This window comes from Cygnus atratus, chromosome 11, assembly GCF_013377495.2.
Source record: "Cygnus atratus isolate AKBS03 ecotype Queensland, Australia chromosome 11, CAtr_DNAZoo_HiC_assembly, whole genome shotgun sequence".
Lineage (NCBI taxonomy): Eukaryota > Metazoa > Chordata > Aves > Anseriformes > Anatidae > Cygnus > Cygnus atratus.
Genome location: NC_066372.1, coordinates 3576498 through 3593627, shown reverse-complemented (window position 1 = coordinate 3593627; position 17130 = coordinate 3576498). Strand labels below are relative to the sequence as shown.

The 17130-nt window shown below is 35.1% G+C and overlaps 1 protein-coding gene across 12 annotated transcripts in view; it reads left to right on the top strand.

Annotated features, from left to right (window-relative positions):
• The window catches only part of ZNF280D (zinc finger protein 280D), a 54257-nt gene that overhangs the window by 17081 nt on the left and 20046 nt on the right, over positions 1-17130 (top strand). For 7 of the 12 annotated variants that reach the window (XM_035553921.2, XM_050712915.1, XM_035553914.2 and 4 more), the window contains 12 exons: positions 2999-3166; positions 5657-5766; positions 6973-7202; positions 9069-9226; positions 9675-9775; positions 9884-10030; positions 10615-10749; positions 11441-11673; positions 12836-12976; positions 13989-14051; positions 14594-14712; positions 14892-14928. In XM_035553921.2, the coding sequence (XP_035409814.1) occupies positions 2999-3166; positions 5657-5766; positions 6973-7202; positions 9069-9226; positions 9675-9775; positions 9884-10030; positions 10615-10749; positions 11441-11673; positions 12836-12976; positions 13989-14051; positions 14594-14712; positions 14892-14928 (1642 nt within the window). The remainder of the gene's footprint in view (positions 1-2998; positions 3167-5656; positions 5767-6972; positions 7203-9068; positions 9227-9674; positions 9776-9883; positions 10031-10614; positions 10750-11440; positions 11674-12835; positions 12977-13988; positions 14052-14593; positions 14713-14891; positions 14929-17130) is intronic. The other 5 variants (XM_035553918.2, XM_050712916.1, XM_050712917.1 and 2 more) reach the window with 1 other exon arrangement.

Here is a 17130-nt window from a genome sequence, read left to right as displayed (position 1 = left end):
GTATATTTCAGTAAGATAGATATACAACGGAGAAAATAGATGAAAAGGTTTATAATTCCTGGTTCAAAGTTGTGTCTCTTTTATTCCTGTATGACACAGGAGACTAATGTAATATTTAACTTAGTTTCCCAAGAAGTATCTGTGTGTTTTGTGGTTTGGCTGGCATGATAAGGTTACATAAGGCTCTTACATTTGATTTGGTTGTATGTGCCGATGCCTACTTGCCTGTGTTGGTGTTGTGCTTCCTCTAATTCATGGGCAGCACTGCTGGCACAAAGCATTCTGGAATATGGTATTTCAATGTGCAGTCTTATTGGGAACCAGCCTGTGGTACTCTGCAGGATAGTTTAACTTCTGCATGTGGAGTCACTGAAGAATACACAATTTTTAGCTCAACGTAGCATAAATGTTTGTTCCCGAGGTCTGTGAACCAGGCAAATGAGGAACTGCTAACAGACACTAACCAACCTTTTTGCTAGGCTGCTAAACGGTGGTGAGAAGTTAAACGGTACTGATAGCTCTTACCTGGATGTTGGATGGGCACTGGGGATGTATGTGAAACTACGCACTTGGAGGAACCAGAAAATGCCATAACCAACAGAAAAACTATTCTGTGGTATTCAAGAGCTGTCTGAAGTGTATGCATACGTTCGTATCACTAGGTTAATGGAAGCATTGGTGAGGGACAGGTCTGAGAAGGCTTTCATGTCCCTATTTGGTTAATTTGATGTGATTTATCAGATTACATATACCACCTCTATTCAAGGTTACCATTTTTAATATCTTTTACCATATTGTGGCTTCTTTTTGCAGTAATTCTCAATATCATATACAATGATGCTGTGTGTATGTTAATAGTCAACTGTTTCATAATAACTACAAAATATTTACAAAAGTATTTACTAGTAGTGTGAAGTGAAGGTAATAGACTTCATAAGCAAACTGCAAAACCAAACAGCAACTGTGTGCTCTGGGCTCAAGTACCTGGAGTCCCTGACAATTTCAGCTTGTGGTATGTTGGATGGAGCATTGGACAAACTAGTCTGGAGCATCAGTGATCTGAGGAAATTTGGTGTCAATGCACCAGACTAGAGAGGCACGTTGAAAAGACAAGTCAGTCAGAACAGGGACTGATTTGCATAGGCTAGATATTAAATAATATTTAAAATAGTTTTGTTTATTTTTCAAAATATGCCTTAAAATATTTCTAATGAATGAACAGCGGAATTCAAATGCAAATGGATGTATATTCTCCTAGTATTATCACTTTTCTGAAAGAGGAAATTTATTAGATCAGAGGTGTATAAACCAAGGTAAGAATCCTTACCTGTATGAATATACAAAATGATCTTCAAATTTTTTGTGTGTCACAGATATGCCAAGCGTATTAAATTTAAAGTATTACCAATTTTGTTAACCTGTAAAAATTGTCTTTTTTATATATCAGGTTTTCCTTAGTAAAATTAAGTATTTTACCGAAGATTCTTGTAAAATCAGACCTTCTGTCTTAACCCAGTCCCTTCTTATACAACAATAGATACTTAATTATATTTTCTTAAACTGTACGTGCTCCGGGTTGATGGCCTGATGCTCAAATGGCCTCAGTGATGCAGAAGAATGCAAAAGTTATACCAGTTGTATGAAAACTGTTTGTGATCAAGGATAAGTAAATGTAAAGCAAACAAAATCTAGGAAGTAGTATCATCTAGCAAATGACCTGTTTATTTTGTGAATGCATTGTCTTTGGCAAACAAGCACAGGCTGAGATATTTGAGCTTAGTATGTTCATTTATGTCAGGAAGAAGTGGGTTATTACGGAAGGGTATACTCAGAAGGAGAATACTAGGATCATTAAATACATATATAACAAGTGAATTACGTTTTCCTGTATATGAGGCGTAACGTGGTAAATGTCCAAATGCTCAAATGCCAACATTTTCTGCTGAGATTCTTTGGATTGAACAGGGAGACTGTTTGCTAGCTATAGATAGCTAACACAGGGTAAACACAACTTGGAGGTGAACCAGTGGCTTGGTTTTTATTTTTTCATGGTGGTTTGAATAATTTTATGTAACGCAAGTTATCTCTGATCATTGGAAAGGCTTTTAAAGATAGTAGTTCATTTTTTATTACACCCAAAGAAGTCATTGGAGCAGTTAGACGGTTGGGAGGGGAATGTACAAGAATCTCCTTACTTGATATCATTGTGTCTGGGAGTTACTTTCTGCAAGTCTTGTCCTCCTCATAGTTCATCATAGTGTAAAAGCTGTCTGCAGTCTGTGCTGTCACTTCAGAATTACTGAAAGCCTGTGCTGTCACCTCAGAATTACTGGTATGTAGCTGTGCTTCAGGTCTGTTTGAAGATTGGTCTCTGTATCAAGATTACATCAATTGGATGATTCTCCAATCCAAGGATAATCTTACAGTAACAGAGACGTTGGTTTCAGGACAAGAGAGAGCCAAATATTGAAGGGCCGGTTTATTAGGCACTGAAACTCTGAATTTCAGAGTTGTTTATAGTGTTTATTTATTTATTTTTAGAAGAAGTACTACAAACAATTAGCGAATCAGCATCTTTATCAGAATAGAGCAAAATAGGCATGCTATGATTGCTCATTAGAAATTACAACACTATTTTCATTTTGGGTAGTATTTTGCATACAAACTGAAGTCTCAAAATGTTTTACAGAGTTAAGAATCTGTTTGAGATGGGTGTGGGTCAACATGTGAAAAGCAGGCCAAAGAAATTCAGTTGGTCACAGTATGATTTACTTGGTTTTAGAGGTGGGGCTGTATATATTTCACCTTTACCTTTTCCTCCACTGTCTGAGAAAATTCTGAGTTGGATATAGTTTTCTTAACTTCTGCATGGATTATGATGTTAGGGAAATCTTAACTGCTGTATTTGGACTTGTCCATCCTTTAAAGTATAGGCATCAGTAATGTGTTTGTAATATACTATGGAAAAAAACTGAGGTTTTTTAATTTAAACCACTAGGTCTGAATGAGAGTGTTTTTGTATCTAAGCGTCCTGCTACTTCTGAAGGCAACAGTGTAACTCCAAAAAAGGCCAAGCCTAATGAGGTTGGTGCTGGAAGCAATTCAGATGTTTCACCTACAGTTAACTCTCCAACAGTAACACCATCACAAAATGTATCTTCAAAAGGTAGGGTAGATCAAATGGTCTAGCTGTCAATCCATGCATCTGGTTCATGGAAAAAGCTAGCACTCTTGCAATGTTTAAGTTGATCATTATTCTTAATGCTATTAAGGCAATGTAAATAAGTAATTGTTCTGCCTTAAAATAAATAAAAAATAAAGACAAACCTTTCAATGCAAGAATTTATATACCTTTACAAATTAATTCACCCTAAGTTATTGCATATTCAAACTTTTGGCCTTCCTTGTTTGGATGTTTGACTTCGGTAAAGTGGAGACTAGTTGAGTTGTTCAGTAGCTGTGAAAACAGACATTCAAAATAAATGCCCCTGAACTCATCTTATTTTTTAGCTCAAACAACTTAATGGGGTTGAAACTTAACCAACTAAAAAATCAAGTTTGAAAGAATTTTGTGACTGCTGAATTTATCAAGTAATTCTGATTAGTTAAAAAGATGAAAACAGTTAATTTTAGGAATGCAAGATGAGGGACTTGGACTATGGAATCTCCATCCTTGGAGTTATTAAGAAATCAACTGGATGGCTCTGAGCATGCTGATGGGGTTGCATGTGCTTTGAGTGGGAGGCTGGACAAAAGCACCTCTACACATCCCTCCTAAATTCTGTGATGCTGGTATTTGGAATAACTATTGCAAAGTGGTTTTTGCAGTTCCGATCTTTCTTTTGCAGTGGTGATTTTGATACGGCTTAAAATAGTAGTAGGAAAGGAGCAGGGGAATTTAAGTTTCAGGTTGCTTTTTGAATGAACTTCCCCTCCCTACAAGTAGAAAGGTAGTCTGGCTGTTTTAGCATATTAATAATTAGGCACGTTTCCTCCTGAGCCAAAAGGTGCTTTCCAGCTGATTATAATAGACCAGAACTTATTATTGACTTTGAGATATTTCCAGCCACATACTCTTTCCTATAATATTAAAATGAGAAGCTACCCCTGTTGTGATTAAATTGTTTAGAATCATTTCATTTTTTTTTTCACGTCTTGTTTGCAGCTGTTCTGCTGTCATTCTCTTCCTTAGCAACCAGCAGGAAGTAGCTATAACACGGAATATTGCTGGGAAAAAAAATTCCTCCACCCTGTGTTGGGTAAAACAGATACTGTGCTGCAAAACAGACACTGTGCTGCAGCTTACAGCATACAAAAGATAACCAGAGGATATTACTAAATTCAGTAACAAAGGAATAGATTATCATAGTTACTGAGAACCCAATTTGTTGAGTTTGTCTCTAGGCAGTTCCATGATCCCATACAAATTTCAAATGTCACAAAATCCAGCACTGAGGCACCACAGAACATTAGATTTTGCTGCAGAACATTCCAAAATTAATTTGCCCTCAGCAAACATGTCAAAATGTTTTACAAACTTTAATACTGAAGACTTGCAGCACTGTTTTGTAGTAAATCTCTTGCATGGTCATCCACTCATGTGAAGGACTTTCTGCTTAATTACGATTCTTAGCAGTAATGTTATCCTCATGGAAAAATACTGCTTGATCTCTGTCTACCTTGTGGATTATGCAAGATCATTTTAATGACAAAATGTATTAGGCTGTTGCATGGTCATCTCTTAACCCATACTTTTACTTGTTATAAGGTAGATGTATTTGTGTGTATATTTTTTATTACATTTTTTCATAGCCTTGGCACAGTACATTTGACCCTGAAGTTGACATATTAACACTTTTCTTGTGTTTAATCTGTTCTAAACTGCTTATTCTGCATGGAGTCCTCCAGATCTGTGAATGACTTGTAAATGCAAGAGAACTTGACCTGGAAAAGTAGCTCTCACTGTCTTTTGGCAGTTAGGAGAAAACTGGAAGCTTGGCTTTATTCATTGAAGTTTAAGATAACGCAAAGGTTTTTGTTTTTAATTTGCTTGAAAAGTATTAATTTATACTGATAAGAGAATATTCGTTCCTTCCATTCTTGGGAGTAATTATTTAGAGGATTTATTCTCCAGGTTTTCCAAAGACACCTTTGCTCAACAGGAATGATGCATCTGAATAGGCTTAGGGTTACAACTACTGCCAGAGAACCATAGTCTTACTATTGAGAATGAGATGGTGAAATTCCTTTCAAAAACAGATATCTGAACCCTACTTGATGGTGATCAGGTCATGGCATAAAAAGTTTTGTACAAATCTTTAAGAATTAAACCTCTTTAAAAAAATCACAGTCTGTTTCGTCTGGGGGCTTAGGGGAACAGAATTCATGTTTTGTCTCTGTTGTGCTCCCATTACCCTCTCCCATTTTTTCCTTGTTATTTGCTAAGATTTTATATAAGTTTATATCAAACAGAATAAAATGATTTTGGAAATTAAGAACAGTAGTTAAAAGATGGTTGTAAAACCTTGCGTATGTTCACTACAGCCACATCAGTGGTAATAGTTTTTATTTCAAATAGCATGTTTTGCTAGAATAATAAATAATAATAAATCAGTCACTCTTGATTGTGAATTCTGAATCTTAATATGTTTTCCAGGTACTAATGCTACATCAAGCAATATTAAAAATGGAGGACCTTTTCCACGAGCTTGTCCAAAGTGCAATATTCATTTCAATCTTATGGATCCTTTAAAAAATCATATGAAGGTAAAATATTTTGGGGCTGATAAACTTTATAATAAGTTTATGTGGTCTTCTATTTGGCTATGAAAAAGAGTGCCATGTTTTGATGTGAAGATAGTCTGGCTTCTGGCTATAATCAGCCAGGGCCCAAATGTCTTGTAGTCACGGAGATCAAGAATGGAGATGGGAAGCTCCAAATGTTGCCACTTCTGACCATATTTTCCCAACGAAATGAGGCATATGTGCTGCCTGTCTTCTTCAGCTTCAAAATACAATTCAGAAGCATACATAATAACAATAGTAAAAAAAAAAAATGTTTTATCTTTATCTAATCAGTTTGTAGAAAATTGCTTTTGTACTTACTGTACTAGCTGAATTAAAGAACTGTGAATTAAATAAAGTGACTTTACTTTTTTTTAAATTAAATGTCAGTTTACAGTATATGGGGATAAGTATACTGACTGACATTTCTACGCTAGAAGATGAGCTCCTTACCAGTAGGCTTATAGAAAGTAATCATGCATAATAAGAACTGTTGTCCAGCAGGAGAGAGATCTGTTCAGAAACATTCTGATTTTGTTCACTGTTGGAAACTTCATATCATTTTCTATATGAAGTAGTTCATACTTTTTAAGCATTAAGTTTATTATTACAGCTACTGGGTTAAGTATTCATTATCTACACTTTTAGGTAGAGACACATAAATAATGTGTATTGTGTGATGTAGGATTTCTGAATTTTTCACGATGCTGGAAAAAAAAAATGCTATTTTCAATAAATGTCCTCCCCAAAGAGGTAAAAGATAAAACTTTCCATGAGGTGCTCTGTAAACTTACACTTGTCAACAAAATAGTTGCATAAAAGCTGGTTATTTTTCTTGTTAGATTTAGATTAAGTAGACATTTTTCTAACAAGTAAGGCACCACTAGGCAACATTGGTATTCTGATTTGAATCTTAAACTTATTTTACATGAAACTATGAGAATAATCCCTCTTCGGTGTTAAAAATGCATTGTATTTTATCTAAGCACTACCAAAAGATCATTTCAGAGTTAAAAAAGCATATGTGAATTTGCATGAAGTTAGTGTGTCACAGAATGGAAATGGAGCTTCTCATGTAGCTCTAGTTAGCAGGTGGCTTCAGTTTTTAAAATGCTGTTGTCATTGATGCAGTTTGTTCAGAGCGACTGATACCTTTGTCTGTCTTTTTGTCTCCCCTTTTCTATTCAGTATTGTTGTCCAGATATGATAAATAATTTCTTCCTGGGAGTGGCCAAAACAGAATGTTCAAGTACAACAAGCAAAATCAATGAATTTGAGAAAGGAAAATTGATTATGTTAGTTAACGACTTCTATTATGGGAAACATGAAGGTGATACCCAGCAGGTACAACAGGAGCAGAAGACTCATACAACATTTAAGTGCTTCAGCTGTCTGAAAGTTCTTAAAAATAACATAAGGTATTTGAATTCACTTCCTACACATTTTAATAATTTACAGCCTATAGTAATTAATTTCATACATTCACAATTTGTCTCTTTGGCATAGAAAGACTTTTGGCTCCTTGAAAACTGATAATACTGGGTAATTGAACAGAAATTGAATTAGTTTTTACTGTGCATGTCCATCCATATTTTAAACTTATTCAGTGATCAGAGTACGAGTTTTAATGGTGTCTAAAGGAAATGGTTTAGTTTTAATGAGAGCAGCTGTAGGACTTTGGGGTTGAGAAGGGCAAGCAAAGTATTGTACAACTTGCCATCCTGATTGATGGTGATATCAGTAGATGTGAGTGTTAATTTTCTTTAGGGATTTCCAGTGACTAATAGTTGGTGGTTTACTTATGTAACAACTGTTATTTTGATGGAATAATTTTTCTTCCAAATGCCACAAAAAGCTTCAGTAAGCTGTTTTAATGGGTAGACGAACTCATGTCATTGTTCATTTGGAAGTTAAGGTCATTGTACTTTTTTACATGCATTCTTCAAGGGAAGCTGAAGTAGCAGAATGTAAAACTGAAGAAAAATGAACTATTCTTTCAAAAGGCACAGTCTGCAGGTTAAAATGAACAGCCTTATGCTAACATTAAACCCATATTATTAAACAAAACAAGGGTTTCTTGTAATTACAAACATTAAACTTGCTGTAAATCTTTAAGTGTGTGTCTGAGTAGAAGTGCCAATATTTCATCTTAATTTGTATGTTGTCAGATGTTCAAGAGAGTTTACTGTCATGACTTAATGGTGTCAGTTCCTTTCTTCTGCTAGGTACCTGGATATTTTCAGTTCTTTTTTTTTTTTTTGGGGGGGGGGGTTGGCTTTTTTAAGCAACTACATTATATTAGAAATCTGAGCTCAAGTAACTATTCTCTTTATCACAGTAAGGGACTGTAATTTTGTTTTTTTAATTCCGAGGTCACCACTTTGAGAAATGCATTCCTTTTGTGAATGTGACCTACATTTAATAGCTCCTTTAGCTGTACTGAAATTAAGCCCATTCAAAATAGAACAGTTTATGAAGTTAACAGTGGTGGGTTATGCAACTAGCACGTCCTTTTGGCAATTCACTGCTGCACAAATAACTGACCTGCCAACAATGTGCTAAGTGCTTAGTCTTCTCAGCCAAGGTAGGTCCTCCTGCAGATAGTGGACATATTAAGAAGGAAAAGATGGTGACTTTCAGTAGTGATGTACCACCAAATTTCTGATAACCTGGTTATCAGCTGCACAGTGGCATTCTTTGATAACTGCCCTTCATAACATATCTTCAGACCTAAATACTTTATAGAAAGGCAGGTCTTGGAATGCTGTCAGTTCTGGATGGAGGTAATTTCAGATAAAGCTATGAAGGTCCTAGTTGCAGATGTGGTCTTACTACTTAATAGCTTTCAGCAGAGCTATAGTTCTGCTTGCTTCAGAATGTGGATTTGAGCCTCTGGTGGTGGTGAGGTCTGAATGGTTGGCATGTTTTGTTGCTGTTGCCTTTGACAATTTCTGTGTATTTCAAGACCGGAATTTAGGCTAAACAAACATGAAAAATGCAATAGATTACTCAGATTTAGAGCATGTTTCAGACATGTTGCATATTCCTTGTAATAGTCAAGATATCTTTTTTAGCTTTGAGACGTGATTTCCAGCATAGTCAGTTTGCTTAACTTCATTGATTTTTGTTTGTTTGTTTTAAATGAACACTTCCTCCTCTAACTTCTTGAAATTGAGAAGTGCTTTCCGAGCAGTGTTTCTAAGGGTTCGTGTGCATTTTGCGTGGGATATGTCATGGATAGTGTTAAAATGCAGCTTTTTGCACCTGTTCACTATCATTCAAAGGTTTATGAACCACATGAAGCATCACTTAGAGCTTGAGAAGCAGAGCAGTGAAAGCTGGGAAAGTCATACCACCTGCCAGCACTGTTACCGTCAGTTTCCCACCCCATTTCAGCTGCAGTGCCACATTGAAAGTACACACACGCCTTATGAGTCGTCTAGTAAGTTGACTTGTATCACATTGAACCTTTTTGTGACCTAGAATTTTTAGATATTTTCTGACTTTCGATGGTTAATAACCTCAGAATAAAGATATTGTACTTTAAGAGCAATAATCATGAGGTTTAATACAGAAGCTTGGCAGTCATTCAACTTATGTCAGAACAATGTATCTGGAAAAAATATTTCTAAAAGCTGGGGGAGAGGGAGTGGAGGCAGGCTCTTTGTTTTTTTTATTGAAAGCCCCTGATTCCAAGAGTTCATGTTGTTTAGGGGCCTTGCGCTACGGGCTTCCTGAAGTTGTGCAGAGTGTTTAACCTGAGAAGTAGAAAGATTGTTAGATTCTTTTACCTTTATAGAGTTCACTGTTCACATATATATATGTATTGATTTGCTTTTGATCCCAGGCTAATTTTCTACTGTATTTTTCTTGCTTTTCACTTTTTCTAGCTATTTGTAAAATCTGTGAATTATCCTTTGAAACAGAGCAAGTTCTTTTGCAACATATGAAGGACAATCATAAGCCAGGTGAAATGCCGTATGTTTGCCAGGTATTTCAGAGTGACTGTTTTGTATTTAGATTACACCCCCCCACATAAACACTCGCTGTCTCTACTGTCAATAAACTTTTAACATAAAAGTCAAACTTCTTATTTTAGGTATGCAACTACAGATCCTCAGCTTTTTCTGATGTAGAAACACATTTCAGGACAGTTCATGAAAATACAAAACATTTGCTGTGCCCATTTTGCCTCAAAGTAATAAAAATTGGAGCACCGTATATGCATCATTACATGAGGCATCAGGTAAGCAGATATTTTTCAATCCTTAATTGAAAAATGCTAAATAAATATATAATGAATCTCTCCCTAAAAAATACACAACAACAACAACAAATAGAACTGATTTGTATAGTTGTTAGTGGATAAGAACAGTTAATAAAGGATGAAGCCTTATAACTTCTTCTTTTGAGAAGTCTTTAAGTGAATTGTTAGACTTTGTCATGTTTTTATATGACAGAAGTTCCCTGTTTAAAAATCTCTGAATATTCTTGAAAGAATCTCTCTGCTACTTGGTTTCTTCACCAAGTCATAGTGATATGTTCTACTTTTCTTGAAGTTAATAGCAAGGCTGTCAGTGATTTAACTAGAGAAAAGATTGTGATGTACTGTGTTGACTTACTTTAACTGTCAACCTCTGATTCCTTCTCATCTCATAATAATACTGCTTTACAGTTGTCTTGTCTTTGTACAATATTATTAAGAGTTTATCAGGTTAATTTTTAAAAATCAGATGACCATTCCTTGAGACATTCTAGGGCTATAGTTTTGTTTATCATGACATTCCTGCTTACTATATATATATATATATATTTTTTTTTTTTTTTAAGAAAAAAGGAATATACCGTTGCACTAAGTGCAGACTGCAATTTTTGACTTGCAAAGAAAAAATGGATCACAAGACTCAGCATCACCGAACATTTAGAAAACCTAAACAGTTAGAAGGATTGCCTCCTGGAACAAAGGTAAGTGTTTATATAGGAAAAGTAGAGGGGCAAATGAAGAAAATGCATCGGTAGGGAAAGGGGTGAAATTAGAAAGAGATGCTTTTCTCCTTTCTTGTCCAAAGCAAAGAAATTTCTTCTGCCTCTAAAACTAAAAAATCACTTCCTCTTGCAAGAATTGTTAGGAACAGTTCATGGTTTCCTCCTGGTGATATGTATTGTTGTTCTGTTTCATTCTTCAGAAAGTTATCTGGAGTAAGTAGATTGGCTAATCATGAGGCAACAAGACACTTTTTTTTTTTTAATCCAGGAATTGATAGGTTTGTTTGATACTCTTCCTAGCAGGTTTTATTATTCTGACCTTTCTGTTTCTTTTCTGCTGCTACTTGTTCTTGTTGTTGTTTGGTTTTGGGTTTTGTTTTGTTTTGAGAGCAGGATGTAGACAGTTGCAGGTCTGAAGAGAGAGCAGTGTTCTTTGTCATGGCTAATTATTTCCAGAAAAACAAGCTTTTTAAGCATCCAGTGGACTGTTGAGATTAAGTTTACTCTAGTCAACAGTATTTACTCTTTTTTGAGACAATCTTTACTGAGGGGAATTTCATATGCTATGTGAAATTGTTATTTCTCTCCTAAAATGGCTCAAACTTTGATGTAAACAGAAATGGGAACTTGAAAAGTTTAAATAGAAAAGCTTTTAATTTCATACTTCTAGGTTACTATTCGAGCATCTGTTGGATCTCTTCAATCAGGATCTTCTGTTAGTACGAGTACATCCACATTTCAGCTATCACCTAAGGCTAAAAATACAACCACTAGAAATCATAACAGATCTAATACAAATAAGTCAAAAGCAAAATCAAAACCATCAGCTACATCGAAGAAGCAAAATGCATGGACCAACAGCAAAAAAAAAAAAGTTACAAATACAGCACTGCATAATCTAAGGTAAAATATTAGCATTAAAATATATGTAAGTATGCTTTGAATATAAGTGGTCATTTCATTAATTTTTTAGTAACTCACGATATAGCAATACGGAACATTTGACCGCTCCATTTTGCAGAAAGCGCAGACTCATAAACTTTCCACGTGTTGGTATTGTGATTATGATTCTGAATCTTCATTCTTCATAATTTTTTGGCTGGTGGACTTCATGGTGGAAGAACAGATGCTCTGACATGTATTCTATTCTAAATTTAGAATCTTTCTCTGCACAGAGCCCCAGATGATTCGAATACTGATACACCAGGCAGATTTACATTAAAAGTGGCCTTTGGCGGGGGAATACATCTGTTGGGGTGTTCTTTGCAAGCTTTCTTATGGAGGGAAAAGTGTTTTCCTCCTTCAGCTTCTAAAGGGTTTTATTTGAACCCATTATTCAAAAGATGAAGTCTTGTCTGTCCTAGAAGGTACCTTAATTTGGGGAGCTAACAAAAGAGTCAAAGTAAATGCAGACTGTGGGGAGAATGCTCTCTTTGTATTTACAGTGTAATGGTTTTTGCAATCCTTGTTAATAATTTAATGGGCGTTTTATGGACTTGAAAATAATTTCATTGCCTAGCATGAATTCGTAGTTGTCTTTGACAAAGGTTATGGATGCCTCCATTTCAGTAAGGTGCCAATACTCACAAAATGTAGCTCTTTAAGACATCCAAAAATAGCCAGCAAAACTGGGGAAGAGCAGGATTATATTCTTGATCTATAGATATTTCAAAGCTTGCAGAGGATTTTGGGTGACAGGAAAACCACATGCTCTTGTGCTCATTGTGGCAAATGAAGCATTTCTTTGAAATCCTTTTGAAGTATGGAAAGATAATGCTAGCAGCTGAAATTGGAGGTTCTCATCTGCAGGATCTTGTTTACAGAAATGCCCAATAACAGATGTTTACATTAACTTGCACTTTTTTATTAAAGTCATGATGTTAATAATTAAAGAAAAAAACGTTTTCTTCATATGTACTAACATATCCCATAATAAATATTTAACTGATACATTTTTTGAATTCTTCTTTGCTTCTTACTGTTAAAAGACTTAAAGCAAAAAGTTTGAACTAGTTATGTTCTAAAGTGTTGATGTTAACTATCAACTTTTTCATGTTACTGTTAGGTATCGTTTGGGAGCTCACAAATGCATTGAATGTTACTCAGAAATAAAGGATTTTGCAAACCACTTTCCTACATATGTCCATTGTAGTTTATGCAGATACAATACTAGCTGTAGCAAAGCCTATGTGAATCACATGATGAGGTAAGAACTCTACGCAATTTTAATTGGGTTATCAAATACTTTTAAAATTCATATAAATTGTGTTAAATGTGTGTATTAACTGAATTTCTAATTGTGTCATAGGACCAACAGGGGCATGTGTAAGGTTGGATTTTCACTTTTTATTGAGGGCCTAAATCCGATGTTCTTGTTCATACGGTATTCTATTTTTGCTTCAAGAGTTTCTGTGAGATCTTTCATAATTATTTCAGTCAAACTTAACAAATAATGATTAATTGTTGTATGGTCTCTGGGAAGCCAGTCTCCTGTCATTTATTTCCTTGATGCAGTCTTGACTGTTGCCCCCCTACTTTACCTCTTGCAGCTCCTATCACCACCTAAGGAACAAGGGGTGATGAGAAAGAAGGCTGTTACAGGGAGGATGTTTCTGCAGCAGCCTTTGTACTCAGCTGCTTGCTTTTTGTTTCATATGAGAGTACAGTGTTGGCACATACCTAACCTGCATGTGAAATAACTTAAGGTTTTTCTGAAGATGTGATTTTTATCTTATTTAAATCTATCTCTTTAGGAAGCTTGAGTTCAGTAAAGCTTCTTCACCATATAGCTTTTCTGTGTAGCTTCAGCTACGGTGCTTCCAGACCTAAAATGCGAATGGAAGTAATATAACTACATGCAAGCAGTACTATGCTAAAAAACTAAGTCTTGTCCCTCCCAAACTAATTATTTACTAAAGAGCTCAGAAGGAGTAGAGATGCTAGATGTTCTTGAGGTTGTTTGTCTCTTCTGCTCTTGAACACAGCAATGTGGGCTTTTTGTTTGTTTTTGGTTTTACCAGTTTTGAGCTGGAGGTGAGATTCAGAAGCCTGTAAAATTTCATTAGTTTATTTTTTTAGAGTAATTTAGGTCAATAGTTGAATATTCTATTTTCATGCCTTGTCATAAACAAATTGCAGTACCATGTACAGTATGTAGGGGTTATGTGGAGATGTACTCAAGAAAACTAGTTTAAGTGGTAATGTTTTCTTATATTTAGTTTTCACAGTGCTCGTCCAAGTAAAAGATTTTGGATCTACAAGAAGCATTCAGAAGAGCTACGGTAATTCAGCTTTTTTCAGTTACAGAACATTATGTTTTTAGTTTTTGATAGTGAGTTAATTGTTTAAATGAGATTAGGTCCTCTTGAATTTCTAGACTTACTCAAGTTAGAGCAGAAAAGTGAAAATACTAGCTCTTTTACTAGCAGTGTTCTCTCTTGTAACAAAAATTTGTCCAAATTTGTTGACTTCTTTCTCAATGCAAGGCAGTTCTAAAAAAGTATTTCCAACTCTGTTTTCCAATTATTCACAATGTGCAAAGTTTGAAAGGAGAGGTAGGTGGGAGAACCAAGAAACTCAAACTTTACAGATAAAGTCCTGTCCGAAGTGGTATTCTTTGTACTACATCGAGAATGAAGATATCCTAGTCGATGACTGAAAATTCCAGGTGCTAGTTGCAGTATAAAAAGTAAGAATACTTCTGTGAGTCGCCTCATCTAAAGTTGCAAAAGCAATTTTTCTGTATAGTCTGTCCAGTAGCTGTAAGTTAAGAAAACCGTAAGTATGTTGTGTTGATATGTACTTTTTACTTTGTTTTCTCTAGAGGTGTGACTGTAGTATGTCTTAACTGCGATTTTCTGACTGATGGTTCTGGCTTAGATAGCATGGCCACACATCTGAGTGAAAGCCACACTCATACTTGTCAAGTTATTATAGAGAATGGTGAGTATATGTAGCTTTCTATGTAGCATACATAAATATAAATACTTACATGAGGATGTCTTTGTTATAGCAGTCCTTTTTTCAGTTATCTTTATGTGCTTAGATTTGAAAATGAGTACTTGTGTATTTCCACGTATATTAAAGTGTTTTTAACTAAATTTTTTCTTTTTTATTTTCAGTTTCTGTAGATTTGCCAACTGCTGAACAAGTATCTGAGTAAGTTTTGTTTTACCACTCAATGTTTGTTTTTTTTTTTCCTATTAATTCAGTGACAGATGGCCAAAATTTGCACTTTGAACTTGGGTTTCTTCTGAATTCATTAGAATAGAAAATGTATGAGAGGCCCTTGCTTTACTTAATGCTTTTTGCTCTTGAACACATCCAGAATTGCAGGAATGGGGAGACAGTGATTACTGAAGTCATGAAAAATAAACAGTTCTTGCAGTATTAGAACTTTTCAATCCTGACTTATGAGTCTAGGCCTAGTGGGACTGTAAATTGAACTTACTTTTATTGCTAACTATATTAAATGAGTGTTTGTTCTTCACATAATTTTGTTATAAATATTAGAAGAAAAAAAAAGTTGTGACCTTTATGGAAGTAGGATAAATTATTTAGAAATTATTTTCTAAATGATGTAATGAGTAAATGATAAAAGGTATGCTGTCTCATTAATTTTTAATGATTTGCAAAGAAAAATTAATATGGGGATTTTGGCTTTCAATTTTTTAAGGATTTGGAAAAGAACCTGCAGTATTGTGGAGCTTTTGTTTGTAAGGTTTGGGATTTTTTTAACCTTAAAAGAATCATACATGCTAAGCCCTTCCTTGATTATACTGGAATAGTACCTGAGGCTTTACAATATATCTTGTGAAACTGTTTATGCCTTAATGGAAGGTTCAGAGGTGTGTCAGTTGAAACAAACACGAGTTCTCTCTAAACTCTTTTCTAAATGCAGGAATAAAGATGTTGATTAGACTGCAAAGAAAGAAACTTTAAAAAGGTGAAAGAAAACAGTTTAACCCATATTTAACAACAAGGTGTCATTGACTCCATATAGCCTATAGGAGGCTGTCTCTAAAAGGGATTAGAGATTCTCATGCATGAGGACTTTTCCAACAAAGAGAATTTCTTATGCCTCTGAGCATAAATCAACCTTCAGTGAGTGTTGCAAATATCCCCAGTAAGTTATATCTGATCTAAGGAAAGATGTCCCTGCCCATGGCAGGGAGGTTGTACTAGATGACTCTTCAGGTCCCTTCCACACTAAACTATTCTATGATTTCATAACTGTACATTAAATATTTTCTTTCTTATTTTCCATAAAGTGGCCAGTAAGAGGAGATACTGGAATACTCTCTCATCTGATCCAAACATAGAAATGTTTTCTTCAGTTATGAGTAATAGTAGAGCAAAATCTATGCTGCAAACTTCAAATCTCTATTAGTAACTGCTTAACATGTGATGTAGTTGAATAAAAATGATGTTCTGATGGAATGAATAATAGACATTATTTAAAAGAATAGATGTTCTGGGAAGAATGGACGGGAGAAGGAAGTTAATTTAGGAAACCATTCCAAAAAGCCATTTAAGAAAAAAATGAAACTTCTGATTTTGGAGCACTAAATATTGAAATCGGGCAAAACACTGGGAAGAGTCATTTAAGAGGGTGAGCTATAATCCCCTGATTAATCCGGGGTGGCTTGTCTTCTTAAACAGTTTGGATTTTGGTTAAACTCAAACAAAGGAAACATAAGAAGTGTTGAGTTGTGATACAACCTTCGTTTTTTCTACTTGGAGCTGTCAACAGGTATTTGGAATTAATACGTGCTGGACTACGTGTAAGGAAAGATTATAGGTGTATTGAATGGTGGGGAAAGAGGTATGTTTGTGGCAAGCTGTCAGTACTGCACGAGGACCTTACTCTCTTGAAAATACAGTAGAAGTGTCGTGATAGTATTTTAAGGATGTTAAATATGTGAAGTATATTAATATAACATTAGACAGAAACAGGTTGGTGAGCACCAAAGGAAGAGATTTGAAGTAGAGTTGAAAATATGTACAGGTTTGTTTCTGCAAGCTGTGTTAGTGTGTTAGATTAGGGTAGATGCAGATAGCTATTGTTTTTGGGAGCTCTGATGTTGCTGTAAGATTAGTTAATGGTTCTACATGAGTTGATATATCTGTGGTTTTTAAAACTGACATGTTGATAGACGTTAATCTCAGGAGATCTTGTCCTTTTCTGTATAAGTCTCTGATAGTTTGGACAAGAATGTATCATTGCTGAACCTAAAAGCATGAGCGTATCTCTGTAGCAGATTTTTCTATTCATTATTTGCAGTACAGAGTAAACACAGAAATAAATGTTCATGGTGCTCTGCATTTAGCTTCGGAAGAGGAACCTGTAAACAGTACTCA